General features: G+C 36.5%; 1 protein-coding gene across 1 annotated transcript in view; it reads right to left on the minus strand.

The window, feature by feature from the left end:
• The window catches only part of KREMEN1 (kringle containing transmembrane protein 1), a 972602-nt gene that overhangs the window by 507867 nt on the left and 447551 nt on the right, over positions 1–17184 (minus strand). Inside the window, exon 2 of the mRNA XM_044068274.1 lies at positions 11509–11671. Coding sequence (XP_043924209.1) covers positions 11509–11671 — 163 coding nt within the window. The remainder of the gene's footprint in view (positions 1–11508; positions 11672–17184) is intronic.

Genomic DNA, 17184 nt, shown 5'->3' on the forward strand with positions numbered 1-17184 from the left:
TGGCCAACTTAGTAAGAGGTCCTTAGAGTCCATGGACTATTTTATAGAGACTTTCAAACACAGAGCAGGCATGTATTTAACTAACTAAGTTAAAACACAGCAAGGATCCTTACGATAAATGGGTTACATTATAGAATGACAACATTTTCAGTAAACTTGTAGGAGTAGGGCCTTATGGCAGAGCTCCTGCAGTATCAAGGTCAGATGTAGTGACCACAGGTTATTATACAATAACAAAATTCTCAGTACACGTATAGGAGTAGGGCCTTGTGGTAGAGCTCCTGCAATATTGAGGTCAAATGTAATGACCACAGGCTCTGCTCTATGAAGAAAGATAGTGACTGAGTGTAAGAGGAGACAAAACTGAAGGGATATCTAGCAATGCATTCTACTACAGTGACCACACCCATTGCTGGTCTTAGTATGTCTAGAGCTTAAGTTATTGATTATTGCTAAGAAGTTAGTGATTCTTACACTGCGTGTATTTATGTTGGTTTGCTGTTTGAATGATTAGCACTTTGGGAACTGACAGTCAGTACAACTGATGTATAACAGGTTATATTGTACTATAGTTACATTGTATGCTTATTGTATATAAATTCCACAATGGGATATTATGCATCATTTCTTTAAGTTTACACTATATGTGCAATGGAAAGACATTTAAGTAAATGTAAAGTAGACACTGTAGTTCTAAAAGCAATTACAAGTATAAAATAAACATGTTAAATGGTTGGAATTATTCTGGAAGGATATGTACTTAAGAGCCTAGTGGGAGTATTTGAAACAAAATACTGTTGTTAGCAAAGGTTAGCTTAGGGTTGCAGAATTAATTGATCCACATAAAAAAATAATCAGGGCAGGTTAGTGGTACATAGATGGGTATTATGAATTTTATACAGGGTGAAGAATAATCAGCCAAGATTTTCAATAATTTTAGAAACAACTTTATATGCTTATTAGTGATGCAGAAAGGATTTATTTATTGATTGATTTATTTAACATTTGTTTTCTGGGAAAGTCTAACTGGGACAGAGCCCATTTTCAGTGGAGGCCCGGAGAGAAATGTTCCAGACGCATGTCTTTGGATTTTGATAGGAGGGGTCATATTGTTATATTTAACTACCTAGTGGATACATCATAAGCCCAGATGAACAAAATGGAAACCTACGCTTATGGAGATTTCCATTCAAACGTTCAAACCTTTACAAATTCGAACTTATGGTCTCGACCATATGAGGTTCGAACTTGTAAAAGTTCAACTACGTGATAGGAACCCAACCTGTTCTAGACTTTCTACACTTAATCCTTCACTTTGCAGGTAGTGCATAACTTCAGCTTCTATTTGTTTAACTTCTGTTTTACTACTATTCAGTTACATGCTCTCCCTTTGTGATTTTATTTTTTGTATTGTGAAATATTCCATATCTGGGTACCTTTGCCTGTATTTCAATTCAAAGATCTTTTGAGCTGCTTTTCTGTATTGATTCATTTGGCTTTCTCCTTTGCATAAATATTACACCATATCAGATCTCTCTTTTTTCACAATGTCCATATTTATTTTTTATACCTTTCAAAAATTTTTAGGTTTTGTTGTTCATATTTTTGCACTTCCTCAGTCGCTTCATTTTTCAAATGGTGCAAGGTTTCATTGAATATATAATGTCTTTCATGAATCTGTTGTATTAATGAAAACAAACTTGTATTTGAAGCTTTTGACAGTTTTTCTTGTGCAAATATTTTTCTTTCCTTTAATTTCTCTCTTAATCTTCTTGAATATATTTTATTTAGAAATTCTGTGCTTCTTGCATAACAGTAATGGTACATCATTTCCTTCTTATCCTCGATAGTCCACTCTGTCATCTTTATGTCTCATTTTTTGCCTGTCAGTTTTTGTGCTTTTGATTATGCATTGTAACAGTCTGATGTGAAGGGTTGAACTCATGGTTGGCCATGGTGAACAGACTGATTTTAAGATTTATAATGGACAATGTCAGGTGAAGAGTGCCTATAGATATTTTTATACACCCCAACAAGTAGGGGGTTGAGTGATTTGGTGCCTTGATGTCATCAGATTTGCTGCTGGTTTCCATAAAACTTAGATGTAGCAGAAGGGTAAAGATATCAGTCCATAAGGAAGAATATGGTGGAAACATTGCTAGGAGAGACTAGGATGGGAGCACAGAGGTGGTTTGAGTTGAATCCACTGCACCATTGCTATAGACCCATTATTTCTACAAGTCTTCAAAATAAAGTGAGACAAAGTCTAGGGATCTCTCAGCTATGGATTGTGGATACCCCATTTTGACATTATTACCTTTTAGGACTTGGTGGAGGTAATGGTAGTCTAACTTTTGCATCTTTTAAATATCTGCAAACTAAATGTAACTTTCCAATTCAAGGTTATTGAGACATTTACAGCTGCAGGATGGTGTGTGTAGAGCTGATTTACTCTGTGAACAGACAGTGATAAGCCAAGGCTATCACAAAAGGTCAGGGCCACACAGCTAGAGTTAAAGGGTGAAAGTTACCTGCATACAGCTTCTCATTACTATAGGCTGTTTGTTGTTCAGTAGGTAACGAACACAGTAAATTGTTTATGTTCACAGGCAGAAACATTGAGTCTATTCAGAAATATGAGGTACTAATGAAGTGCTTAAGTATGTTAAAATGACAAAAATGTTATACATACTTATATGAGAAATTGTTATTTATGCATCAAGGATATTGGATACTTATGTTAAGCTGCTACAAAGGCTGGCTAACAAGATGACTTTGTTCATTTTTATTGGGAGAAATCCCCTGAGGTTGTCCACATATTCACCACATGTAGAGCACTCCAATACCTGTGGTAAATGGCTGCTGATATTGTAAATATAGCAGTAGGGACAGAACACACAAATCTGCCTGAAGTGCATTTTTTACATATTAACAGTGCATTAAGGGGCCCTCATTGAGTACAATGACTTTAAATATTGCAAAGAACAATTACTATAAGAAGAGCTATAGTCTACCACTGATTAGACAGCTCAGGCTTCATGCAGATTGCTTTGCATCTCCATCATGAGAGATTATAGCTCTCTTGTTTATGTCCCTCTGCATACTGACACTTACACCAGCAGCTGCTCATCATCATTCATCAAGCATCATGTATCAAGCACAACAGTGCAAGCTACTGGCCAACTCTTGTTTGGTGTCTCACATGCTACCTGGCATTATTGGAGACTATAAATCAGGAGTGTCTAATAGGTGGCCCTAGGGCCACAATTCAGCCCAGCAAAGCATTTTATCTAGCCCTCAGTATGTCCTTTACCAAACTGTTTTAAACAGACAGATATATGTTGGACATGATACTATGCCCCCCCCCCCAACATTGTCAAGTATGGTAAGTGGCCTCTGATCTGAATGGTAAGAGACACCTGAGCCAAAAATTTTGGACACCCCTGCCTTAAAGGTAAACTCCACCCTAGAACTAAAAAATCTGTTTTCTTCACTCTGTCTTTGTTTGCTGACCTATTTTAACACCGTAAAAATAACTCTGTGTGCTTTATTTGTAATTTTAGCCTGTTTTCCACAACATGGCTACTAATGGGGCTTGATGTATCAGCGTGATCTTGTACTCCCTCTAGCCTTTCCCTTTACCATAATACTTTGTATGACTCATGCCAGACATAAGGAAGTAACTTTGAATTCCCATGCCATTGACATATAATGGGATTTGGGAGGGTCACAGTTATTTCTTTTCCTTCTTTAAAAGGACTGCTTATTTTCTTTCTTTAATCACCCTCATTTATGTTTGGCTCAGACCTTGTTTTACACTATACTTAGAAGTTATCCAGCCACAGCCATAAAAGTAACTAAATTGCAGGCCTTTGTTCAGGGTTTTCTTTTGTAGTGTGAAGAACTGATTCTGCAAAGGTCTCTCAGTGCAGTGACAGTTTTAGCACCTCTGCAGTAGTGTGGGGGAGGGGACTTTCAATTCCTCTTGAACTACAAAAGAAAACACTGAACAAAGACCTGAAATTTAGTTACTTTTCTGGCTGTAGCTGGATAACTTCTAAGTATAGTGTAAATCGAGGTCTGAGCCAAACATAAATGAGGGTGATTAGAGACAGAAAAGAAGCAGTCCTTTTACAGAAGGTAAAGAAAATAACAGTGACCCTCCCAAATCCCATTAAATGCCAATGGCATGGCAATTCAAAGTTACATCCTTATGTCTGGCATGAGTCATGCAAAGTATTATGGGAAAGAGAAAGGCTTGAGGCAGTACAATATCACATTGATACAGCAAGCCCCATTGGTACCCATGCTATGGAAAACAGGCTAAAATTGCAAATAAAGTACTTATAGTGATTTTGAGGTGTTAAAATAGGTCAGGAAAGAAAAGATAGTGTGAAAAAAAAAACAGTTTTTTTAGTTCTAGGGTGGAGTTTTCCTTTAAATAATTTTGCAGTAAACATGTTAAAGTGTCGAGGGAGAACAAACATTGATCTAAAGAAGTTTTACCTCCCTTGATGAATCATATTATACCCCATCCACTCATTGTGTATTTTACAATCAATTGTGGCAGGGCTAGCCACTGGGTGGAGTGAACATTGGCTCTAGATGAGTGCCACTGTTGATGTGACATCCTGTTCCCTTTTGTAAAAAATGGGGCAAGGGGTTGTGCTCAGACAGATGGAGCTATAGCTATATTAATCTACAAGTATTTGTCAGTCTGTCTGTCTATCTACAATGAGCATTGAAATACAACTACACTGATTTCCATACTTCCCCTCTTCTCAGTTCCCCTGCATTTTGACTCAACTACATATCATTTAACTTATCCATCTTTAAATCTTGTCAAGATCCTATACCATACTTTTTGAAGATAATTCTATTACTGATATTTATGTTTGCAAAGCTACTGGCATTGTTCATTCTAGCATTTAGCAGACATGCCAGAGCAGCAGTATTGTCTTAGGGCACCATGTTCTAAGACTTGTGTTTCACAGCACACAATTCACTTCTCTTCACCTGATTGTTCCTACTCTTTCTTTTACTACATTTCTTTTGACTATTTTTATAAATCTCTATTCCAAAACCCAATGTTCTAGTAATGGGGTAACTGGTAACCTTCTTTGAGTATATATAAAACAATGTTTAACATATAACTTACATACATGTTAAAATGTCTGAAGAAAACTGATTATTCAGACAAAGAGCTCACACAGTAAAAAGATGGATTGACTGGTCCTGCAAAAGATAATGGCAGTTCCGTTTCTATGCTTTTACTTGGTGGATTTTCTTTGGGTCGTTGTCCTCTATCTATCTATCTATCTATCTATCTATCTATCTATCTATCTATCTATCTATCTAGATATCTATTTATCTCTGAGAGTATATGGCAATTCATTGATGGTACTATCATCAAGTGTCACTTCATCAATTCCGTGTCAGATTTCAATTTATCTTATTATAGGTAAGCAATTTTACCACCACTGCATACCTACTATCTTTGAAACTGCATAACATTAGGGCCAGGGGAACTTTTACCTACACCCACTGTTTTGCAATGCCACTGCCTCCAATGCACTGTTGGAGTAACACAGTGGTGGAGGTAAGTGAAATCTATCTTGTGTTTCCAGATTCCAGTACCTCTAACACACTGTGCTTGAGAATGCACAACAGTAAACATAACAGACAGCTGTCTTATATGTTCATAGATGATTACTAGGCTAATAGCCCTTGATGCCTTTTTAAGCCTAGCCATATACTCCCATATAAAATTGACAGGAAAAATTACTCAAGGGACATAGTTGTGTTTTGGTGGCAAAGCCTTTACAAGATATCTCTGCCCAACAGGGGGACAAGTATTAGTTAAGGGGTCAATTTTCAATTTCGCTATTGGTTTAAGTTACATTTTAATAGGGTGAGCGGCAAACTCTGCTTCACATGGACAAGAAACTTGTTCCAAAGTAGTGTCAGTCTCAGTGACACACATCTGTCCCTTCAACATGTTTATGTTACAAACAAGGTTTAGGTCCTTGGATCAGGTATTTCTAGATCTGTTGGACTTGTTGATGTGTAACAAGTCACTCAGTACTGGATCGGATGATGCCTTATGGTCAGGCATAGATCCCCAGTCAGTAGTCTGTAAAAGACTATAAACACTACAAAAATAAGGCTTTGAGGCAGTTTGTGCATTCCATATGGTTTATGCTTTGTATTCTTTTATTAAGAAACCCCTCTGGGCATTCCAGTTGTTGCATATGCCTAGTAAGGTACATACCAAAGTGAGAGTTGAATTCTTGTGACTGGTCTATTCAGGGGTGAGTACAGAGGGATAATGTCATCTTTGGAAAGGGATGCCATACCCTTATGAATTGCGCAATATAGTATGATTTCCCTACAACAGTAAACGCATGATGATCAAAGGTCAGGCCACTGACTACATATGTTCACAAGTCCCTAACCACTGAGTCTACTTCTAGAGGTTTATAGTCTATGTGGTATTTTCCAGAGTGGTACACCTTTCCAAAAGACACTAATTTGCATTTTTTGGAATTCAGTTTTAGAGCATGGCTCTGACACCAATTATTAGTTTGTGACAAACCCTCTTGGAGGATATTATTGTCTCTGGAGGACTCTAAAATCAAGCCAAGCTTGCAATCATCCACAGACTTCATCAACGATATGTATTTAATGTCAGCTTTGACTTCTGAAAAGTTGATGCCAAAAATGAGCTGCCCCAATACAGAGCCCTGTGGGATGACACCCAAGTAATGGAATATTGGTATGGCTGCTGGGGGTGGGGCCCAGCCCATTACCCATTCTAAAGCCTTATTTGACCAGATCTGGCTCTGAACAGACATATTCAAAATGACTCAGTTCTATGTTAGTATTGTAACAATACAAAAATACATTAGTAATGAGCTGGTGGCTTTACACAGGCATGAAGTACATAATGCTACATACAGATTGCAGATGCAGTTTAAATATGCTACATAGAAGAAAATTAGACTGGGAATGTATGTAGAATCAGCTATTACAAAAATAGTTTCTTTTTTTAGATTACGCAAATATTTATTAAATGCACATTTTCCAAAGGAGGTTTGCAAAATAAAACTAATAAAATGACTGCAACTGGTGCAAAAGTTCAACATGCTAAAATTAAAGAAGTGATTTGGAATTACACAGTCTGATAAACCAGGTGTCTGCTTCCGTCAATAGCCTATTTAAAGAAACAATGCACCTGCTAGTGATTCCTGTCAGATAAATATTTCCCCATTGTAAAAACTATTTAAAATGAGTTGTTATAACAAGCTTGCTCATCAGTGTGTATATGGCAGATACCGGGTGGTGACATCTGGACTGATAATTTTATTCAGCTCCTATATCTGTTAAAAAAAATAACAGTGAAGCATAAAGAAATTTGCAAGTGCCACAAAGTTGAAACAGTTAAACTGCTTGTCCTTCAGTTACTTCTCAGGGGCAGAAATACACCTTACAAAACTATACGTCTTGCAAACTTGCGTTGCTCAGTATACTGATAAATGTATTGCAGACTTCAGACACTGGCTCCAGATATGCTGAATTCCATTGGAATTAGTGAGCAATACCACTACATTGAAGACTGCCCCAGAAAGGATTATACTATCCAAAAAATAAGTAGGGTTTGCACTATGGGTTAGTCACAAGAGCCCAGAAAACAGAATCAAAAAGTAAAGCATATGAGTAAATCCTGCCACGACATGCATTATCATAGATAGAGTTACTATGAAGTAAGTTTCTGAGAAGTGTTTGGTAATACAGACCTGAGAAATTCCTGAAAGTATTTCCCCAGTAAGACAGTATAAGCAACATAAGTGAACATACTGGCATGCATCCCTTCCTTACACAAAGTGAGCTGTTCAGCAAAACCCTGAACATCGATCAGCCTAACCACTGCACTCCTACAAAAACAAACAATAATGTAATCAGTGGTCAACCCTGCTTTATACTTCTCTTCAGCGTATGTGCGTCCGCCCATATCCAATCAATATGCAATTGCTCCACTCTCATCTCCTAAAATGTCCATCAATCCAGGATACAAAGTACTTTCTACCTTTTCTACATCATGTAGCATGAAATAACCCATCTTCCCAGTTAAAACGGTCTGAAGATCCATAATGATAGTCGGCAAATCTTTGCTGTCCATTCCCTTTCAAATCTTACCAGTCTTTTCCTTCTGTATGCCATCCCCAACACTACCAACATCTCACGTATCATGCTTTCCAAATTTTAGTAGCCAATATGTATCATTGTCAATGGTCATTGAATGTTCGAGTCTGCCATTATCAACATTCTCTTTATATTGCAACCTGATTACTCTATCCTAAACCACTTTTATCATTTTAGTGACAGCTTTCCTTTCTTTAACAAATATATGCAACCTAAAACTGACAAAACACATATTCCTTCCTTAATAGGGCCAATAAAATTTTCAAATTATCATGGCTTATTCTTGTTCTAGAGCAAATAAATTGCTCTCTAGCCTGTTAATTTAGATTCAGCTGTGCAGCTCTCCATCTTTGACTCTACAGACCTTTCAAGTCAAAAGAGAACTAAAGGAAAAACTTGTCATCGCTTAACTAAAGAAACCAACATTGTCACGGAGCGATGGAAAATGTAAAGTATATTGCCATGGCAAATCCACACAAATGTTCCAAACACTATCAGTAGTACTGTAGCAAAGTAAAAGCCATGCTATATAGTAATAAAACACATAGCTTGCTATGTTGTTGTTGTTTGACTTTCGGCTTTTCCCGGTTAGGGGTCGCCACAGCGGAACTCCGGTCTGCTAATGATTGGCAGGTTTTTTTTATGGTGTCGAGTGGCCAGCCCGACACCCAACCTTCAACGAAGGCACGCCCATACAACGCATGTCTTTTGAACGCCCACTCAACTGCGGGAAGGACATGCAGACTCCACACAGAAGGCACTCCCAACCCAAGCCGAGAATCGAACGGGAGAACCTCTTGCTGTGAGGCAACAACTCTACAGCTGCACCACCGTGGAAGTAAAACACATAGCTCGCTATCATATGTGTAAATTCGAAACTATGAGTCCCAAATCTCTGAAAATAAACCATGATTCAAGCAAAAAAAATGCATTTTGAGACTCACCTGCATCATTAAAGGACGATATACTTCTGACATTGGGGAATAAAGCTCCCATAAACCTGCTACTCATACACCAACTCTGACACTGCTGTACCTTACATCAGGGAAAATTCTATGAGATTTCACAACCTTGGAGTTGCTATACATTCACTTAATTTGAATTTGTAGTCCTCCAGATTAGAGGATTAGAATTACATTCCTCAGAATTTCAACTGGCTGCCAGAAGACTTCCTTTTATTGGCTCCAAACTAGGTCTTGCTATGGCCCTAAGCAATTCTGCCATACTGTTGATTCCAAGAATGTTGATTAATCAGATATTGACCTGTTTTCTTCTGAAGATATAGCCAACCAGGGGTATCATTTTTCCATCAAGGCTGCTTCATCTGCTTCTTCAGGTAAGCAAAAATGAGTATCTCTGGTTAATAAAAATCACAGACATTTCAAACAAACTTAGCCAAAAAGTCATAACACAAGTGTGCTAAAAAGAGAGACAAAAATACTGACATATTGACAAGTACCTCAATTTACAGCCTGCATTCAGTTTGGCTAATGCAGCCTAGTAATTCTTAAATATTTCCAGTATTTTTCCTCAAAACAATTGAAGTTCTGATAGTTTCATAACATTTCATGATTGTCATAGTTAATATTATTAGACACAAGCTGCAACATCCCTTGTAGCACTTTATCACTTGAACAAAAAGTGAAGAGCATCACTAATTATTCTAATGTTACAGAGGCAGAAAAAGAAAATGCAGAAAACCATGGTCAGAATGAAGAAATGCATACAACTAAAAGAAAAAAAAATAATACTTTCACAGAGCAAACCAAGGACTGTTTTAAGTCAAAGTATATGGAAAACTTTTAACTGTTTTATTTACTGTTTATGTACTGTTTAAATTTCTCTATTTTATTTTGAAACACATTCCAGTGCACATATGTCCATTGTACAAGCATACTTGAGTACTTCACATACTGAACTTAATGCAAGGTCAGAGACTTAACAGCACTTGTCTAAAACCCTAAACCATGCATTTGATGTGCACAAGCAACATTCTCTTATTTTGTACTATTTATTTAATGGTTATTTGAAATGAGATTCCAGTAACAGAGGGTTCTGGCTGACTACATTTGTAGATGACTCCAAACTATGAGCATTAATTGAATTCCCAAATGACTTAGCCTGCAAAAAGGTTTGTCCCAGATAAGTGGTGCCAAAATCAAGGACTGAAACTAAATGCCAAAAAGTGCATTACTGTATCCTCTGGGAAGTCATCTATACCAGGGAACTACTACATTGTCAGTATGCCCCTAAGGGTTGACCCAGTTCTCCAGGATAGTAGTGACCTAACTTTTGACCTGCAAATGCCCATTGTTATAAGAAAGCCCTTCTATAGTGCACAGCTTACAAATCAAGGGACTGTGTCTAGATTTAGGGATGTTATTGCCCTCCTTTAATCAGCTATCATTGGGCCAGTCACTGAATATAAAGTCCCCCTTTGACATGTATCTGCTCAGACACATGAAACAAGTGCAAGGCCCACAGAGATATTTTACTAAAAGGATACAAGTCTTAAACGACATGTAATAAATAGACTGACTGAAAGCTCTGACACTATGTCTGGCAAACAAGGCATCCCTCAACCCATTACTGATGGATTTACTGCACATCAGCAAGTCAAATGGCATCGGAAATACTTAGTGTATGAATCTAAACCTCTTCTGCAACATCAACAGAATGGTTTGGAGGGGCAGGTGTATCTCATAGAGGATACAACTGTGGTAGAGCAGACTCCCCATCTACATACAACTAAGATCATCCCTGTCCTTATTGAAGTGTAACTTAGATTGATGGATGGGAAACAGAAAATGTATCCCAGCATTGCTCCCTGTACTACTAATAGACATAGGCAGCTCTTAAATGCTTTATCCCATGTGTGGGTCCCATCAAATTATCTATGGTTTGATCCCAGTTATTCTTATTAAGAGTAATATATAACTACTGACTGTGGGATGGGTAAGGCCAGTCTCTAACTAAATGGGATAGGTTATTTTGAGCACAAAATGTAAAACTGGTTAAGCTTAAAATAGCCTGCAAGGGTAGCTAGCCTAGTACTTACCTATGAACCTTTGAGATGCTCTACACATCAGATTATATCCATTAACCATCTCTGTGGAGTATCAATATCTGGCTATTCACTAAATGGCCTATGAATAGGAATGCAACTCAACTAATCCTTGGACCTTCTTTTGTGATGACTACATTGCATGCAAGGGTGTAAAACATGCATTTGATTCTGTATAGAGGTCAATAACCAGATGACCTACAATGTACATTCATAAGTAGGACAAATCACACAAGACGTACCTGCAGTAATTATGCTGTCCTAGGCCACCTTCACCATTGTGGTACTTAAGAGTATTGTAAGGGTGCTGAAAGGTCTCATTCCAAAATAAACAAGGCTTTCCTCCATGAAGAGAGGTCACATTTTGAGTTCCTCTGTAATCCACACCATTTGCAGTGTAACACTCTGAAAAACAGAACACCAGGTTTGAGGCTTATACACCATATGAAACTTACCACAAACAGTTTGTTTTACTATTTATTGTACTGTTATGCCATTTAATATAGTTATTTACTTATTTATCTGTTATGTGTTCACAAAGTATGAAGACTCATCAATGAATCCTTTACAACTGCAACTCAGACCCCAGGAATACACAAATTTACAGTCAATGTTTTAATCCATGGCCACATTATATGATGTTATGGAATGATGAGCAATGCCTTTGCATAAGATAAACATATTTATTTATATATCAACATCATATTTATTTATAATGGAATACCAAGAAACAATAAAGACCCGAGTTATCTGGCCTTCTATCAACACATCCTACAACATTTTTACTTTTACCAGCTGAGCTGTGAAATCAACTACATGGCCTGATTATGCATGTTCTGTTCCACTAATAACACCTCTTGTAGATGACTGTGGTAGGGTGGCCACGGTGGTGCAGCAGTTAGCATTGCCACCTCACAGCAAAAGGTTCTCTGGTTCTATCCTTGGCTGGGGTGCTTTCTGTGCGGAGTCTGCATGTCCTCCCTGTGGTTGCGTGGGTTTCCTCTGGGTGCTCCAGTTTCCTCCCACATCCCAAAGACATGCTGTAGGTGGATTGGACACTCTAAATTGGCCCTAGGCATGAGTGCGTGCGTGTGTGTGTCTGGCTGGCAACTTGACACCTTAAAACTCCACTGCCAATCATGAGCAGACAGGTGATCCACTGTGGTGACCCCTAACCAGGACAAGCCAAAAGAAGAAGAAGAAGTAGATGATTGAGGTAGTTTTCAAAAAAGTCTTGCAGAATATACTCTAATGAATTTAGTTTTGCTATTTTTCAGTGCCTGAGGATGAGAACACATTTAAGAATGTATTATTTCGTCTTAAGTATTGAGGACTAGTTTTGGCATGCTCCTCTTTTAAAATGTGAGCAAGAGTCTGTTTCCGGATCAATGGCTTTCACACAGTCCTACATTATGTAGCCTATGTATGTGGAGTTTGAGAAAATCAGTCTCTGGTTAATGATACAAGATGTGTGTGACATGTAACCTTCATTCATCTACATTACAAGACAGATTTTGGATATTACCAACAACCACAAATGGATCAAAATTCAAATCCAAAGAGACTAAAAGAAAAAATAAAAGGTTAATTGGTGAGTTAAAACACGAACAAGAATGGATGGAGGTTGCTCTAGCAAGAACATAACTGTTTACTGTTTATAATATGGTTAATCAGATGATTTTTGATATTACAACAAGACCTTTTGTTTAACAAAAAAGAATAAATGAGATTTAACGAACTACCAGAAGAAAACTACTTTCCTCTTCCAGATGGCCCATGGCCGGACTGATGCCAAGAGCATAGGCTGAAGTTTTGCAGTGTCACAATAGTGGCATCAGAACTATGCTGATAACTCTTTCAGCTCCAAGAACAGCAGTCCATCCTCTGCTTCACTGCAGCGTACACAAGAAGATGCTAACATTACTAACGGTACTGGCTATCATCCAGAGACTGTCTACCATGTTAAAGGGATGTTGCCTATAAACTGAACCCGGAATAATAATGACTTCTGATGGACAGGTCTTAACAACAAATCAAGAGACAGATAGATAAGTAAGATTTTCAACATCATGTGACTTTTGTGTAACTAGTTGACTTGTTCCAGCTTCTTTCAACTAACACCAGTGACCACTTTGAATGTTTTAATCTGCACTACATGCATGCAGTCAAACTTGATATATTTATTGATGTTTGTGAAACCATAAAGGTTGTTAATTTATTCACCTTAAATCTTTGAGACAGAGACATCTGTTTTATATATAGAGTTAAAAATCATGCCAAGCATCTCACTGCAAGGCTGCAACCTTGCAACAGAATTACTTATATTTGTGAGTAAGATTTAAGATGTCACTGTTATTCTAAATATGACTCTGACTAACAGATGCAAAGTTAGATAGCAGATTTTCCTATGAATTTGGTGATGACAATACTTGATTTATTGTATTTGCTCCTTTATGTCCCTCTTAAAAAATTATACCCCATCTCGACAACAACTTATTTAATGCTTTTCATAATCAGATGTTTACATTTTAACTTTATTCATAAAATATTTATTTGAATTTGTACAGCATAGCATTTCACTAACAAAATTGTTAATATATGAATTAGGAGGAGCAGCAGACACTTAAGCAATTAAAATAAAATAATTTTATTCTTAAGCTTGCTGATAATAATATAATATGCATTAAACATAAGACATTAAAGAAACTATTATAATATGCATGTCTCATCTTATAGGTCAGGAAACATATGCTGGCTGAGAGATGTTCTTATTTTAACTTAAGGTTAAAAGTAGTCTAAGAATTTTATTAGATAAGAGTCTATATTTGAAGTTCTTCACAAATGAGGACAATTACCTGTGCTTTATGCAGCAACAGTGTACTATACCACCTTTATATTGCCAGCTCAAACTGCATAAAGGCCTTGATAATCAGAGTACCGTATTAACAGTGGTAACAGTACTAGTTTGAAAAAGGGATGTGTGACCTCTAACAAACATCTTTTGAAGTACAAAAAAAAAAAAAGTTAAGGAACTGTTGCTCATAGAAATGACTGCTTTTTTATTGAAACAAAACACAATAATGGTAAGCCTTTTTGGCCACTGTTTCAGTAACAGACATTCCACCACTTCCATGAGCTGTGGCTCCTTAACTTTATTATTTGTAATATCTTGGTTTCCACAGCTGGTCATTAGTATTTTTTATATTTTATCTTATGAAGTATGCAATGGGGATTGTTTCTTAATTTCAAGATTACACTTGATGTTTTTACCTGAGAAATCAGTTATTTTGATTGATGATTGAAGCTAAAGCCTTGTATACTAAACTAAGCATACTTTTATCCTAGAGTCTTTGTACTGCTCTGCAGACTTGAATCCCACTCCCAGTTGTGTACTATAACTAATTTGGTTTTGTCTAAACAATAATTACGTCTTGTTTCGTCATGTTTTCTCTGCTTATATCAATTCATTCATGCACTTCTTTAAAAACAAGTACATGTATAGCAGTGAAGATTTTACCACAAATATGGCAATGCAGTTAATACACTGATGATTTGCTGCTTATTTGTAGAGCAGAAATGGAGATATTTTATCATTTTGTGCACATTTATGTGACAAAATTTTGTCTTGAGTTTAGTTGCCATGTTTAGTTTGGAAATTATTTGGATTTAATACTTACTGGACATTCCACTTTACTTGTTAGAAGTGAATTGTATAAGTTGTTAGAAGTGAGTTGTATAAGTTGTTAGAAGTGTTGTTAGAAGTGAGTTGTATGTTGTTAGAGTTGTATAAGTTGTTAGAAGTGAGTTGTATAAGTTGTGAGTTGTATAAGTTGTTAAGTGAATTGTATAAGTTGTTAGAAGTGAGCTGTATAAGTTGTTAGAAGTGAGTTGTATAAGTTGTTAGAAGTGAGTTGTATAAGTTGTTAGACGTGAGTTGTATAAGTTGTTAGAAGTGAGTTGTATAAGTTGTTAGAAGTGAGTTGTATAAGTTGTTAGAAGTGAGTTGTATAAGTTGTTAGACGTGAGTTGTATAAGTTGTTAGGAGTTGTATAAGTTGTTAGAGAGTTGTATAAGTTGTTAGAAGTGAGTTGTATAAGTTGTTAGACGTGAGTTGTATAAGTTGTTAGAAGTGAGTTGTATAAGTTGTTAGAAGTGAGTTGTATAAGTTGTTAGACGTGAGTTGTATAAGTTGTTAGAAGTGAGTTGTATAAGTTGTTAGAAGTGAGTTGTTTAAGAACAAAGGTGTATTAGTACATTTTTTATCTGGCTGTTGCTGTTATCTTCTTTCTCCATGTTATGTTTCTCCATTGGAGAAATTTTGTGTGTCCTTCAAACCTGGAAAATTTGGCAAACATTTTCATGAACTAGATTGTAGTTTAATGATCTTCTTTTACAACAGAGGGTATAAAATGGATGATGTTCCAGAAACGTGTTGGAAGCCATGTGTCAAATTAAGGTAAGCATCATTATTTAGGAAGGAAAATGTCTCTTAAAGGCATATGCGTGGATCTTTGAACAAACTTTATTTTGCCACATAACATAATATTATTTTTTATGACTACATCCAAATTATGAAATGTTACTGGTCAATGTTGTTTAGAAATAATAATTTTAAGGTGTGTATTCTTTTACACTTTGCACCGTCATATTCAAAGGGACCTTGTACAGAAAACATGTTAGCACACAGTTTTGTTCAGCCATCAAGGACTATTTTGTTTTCCATAAATGAGGAAAATGTCTTTCCCTATGACCACTGTAATGTTTGTGATAACATAACTGCAGACTCTATCAACAAAATAAATAACATATATACTACCTTATATTAGCATTGCCTTTCTAATACCACCAAAGTAGTTTATGTCATACTTTACCAGTGTGAGCCTAATGTACATTTGTGAACCTAAGAGAAGTTTTTGCACGAGTTTAAAAGAATAATGCAATAATATTAAAGGGAAAATGTGCCCTGTATCTACTTCATCTTTGAAGAATGCATTTTCCTTTAAAAACAGATCCTTATGTTGCCATATAAAACAAAAAAAAGTGATGTAGCTGTTTCCTCTCCCTTGTGGTATTCCTTTCCTACTCAGTTTTCTCAGTGCATACCAAATTGGATATGAATGATATCTCATGATAACATCTTTAGGAATTAATCACAATTACAAGACTTACTTGCCCATCCCATTTTAAGATTTTGGGCCAAAGAAAAATTCACACTGCAAGCTGTCTGAAGCTCTTACTTTTTCCTAACCATTGTGTTCATAAACTTACTGAGTCTGTTGTAACTCACAGCTCTTTCAATGTGTACTTCCTTTTACACCTGCTCGCTTTCCTTTTTCTAAGACCATAAACCAATGGAGCCTTTGGTATTTCCACATCTGTTTTACTTTGTAGATTTAGACTGAGGAAAACTGATGACAATAATAGAAATAGCATAACGTGAGATGCTGAGTGATTCCTGTATTTCCAAAAATCTAGTTAAAGCACTATTTTGCATCTGCAGAAAATGTTTATTGCAATGTGTTTTAAACCACAACAAGTAACCCAAACAATAATGTGTCACTGAAGGAAAGTTTCAGAGACGCTGTCTAGAGATTCTCAAAGTTAACAGTGAAGCATTCTGGTCCTGCTTTATTTAGCCTTCATAACTTGAGAATATCTTATCTTATGGAGCTTCTGGTCTGTTATCAGCCCCTTCATAACCTAAGCTCATCTCACAGTGAGTTGTTAGAGTTCTCACAAGTTTAGATCAATTATTCTAACCAACAACATTTTGCATTTCAAGTGCAAAACTTCCTTAAGACACTCCTGCTTGAGCTAACATTTGATATAGTATTCTTGTCCTCCATCTTACATATTTAGTGTTTTAATGTCCTAGCGAGCTAATTCATTTTTCTTTATTACAGTGCATGTTCTAAATC

The sequence above is a fragment of the Protopterus annectens genome, chromosome 4.part0 (genome assembly GCF_019279795.1).
Source record: "Protopterus annectens isolate FY-2018-M chromosome 4.part0, PAN1.0, whole genome shotgun sequence".
Lineage (NCBI taxonomy): Eukaryota > Metazoa > Chordata > Ceratodontiformes > Protopteridae > Protopterus > Protopterus annectens.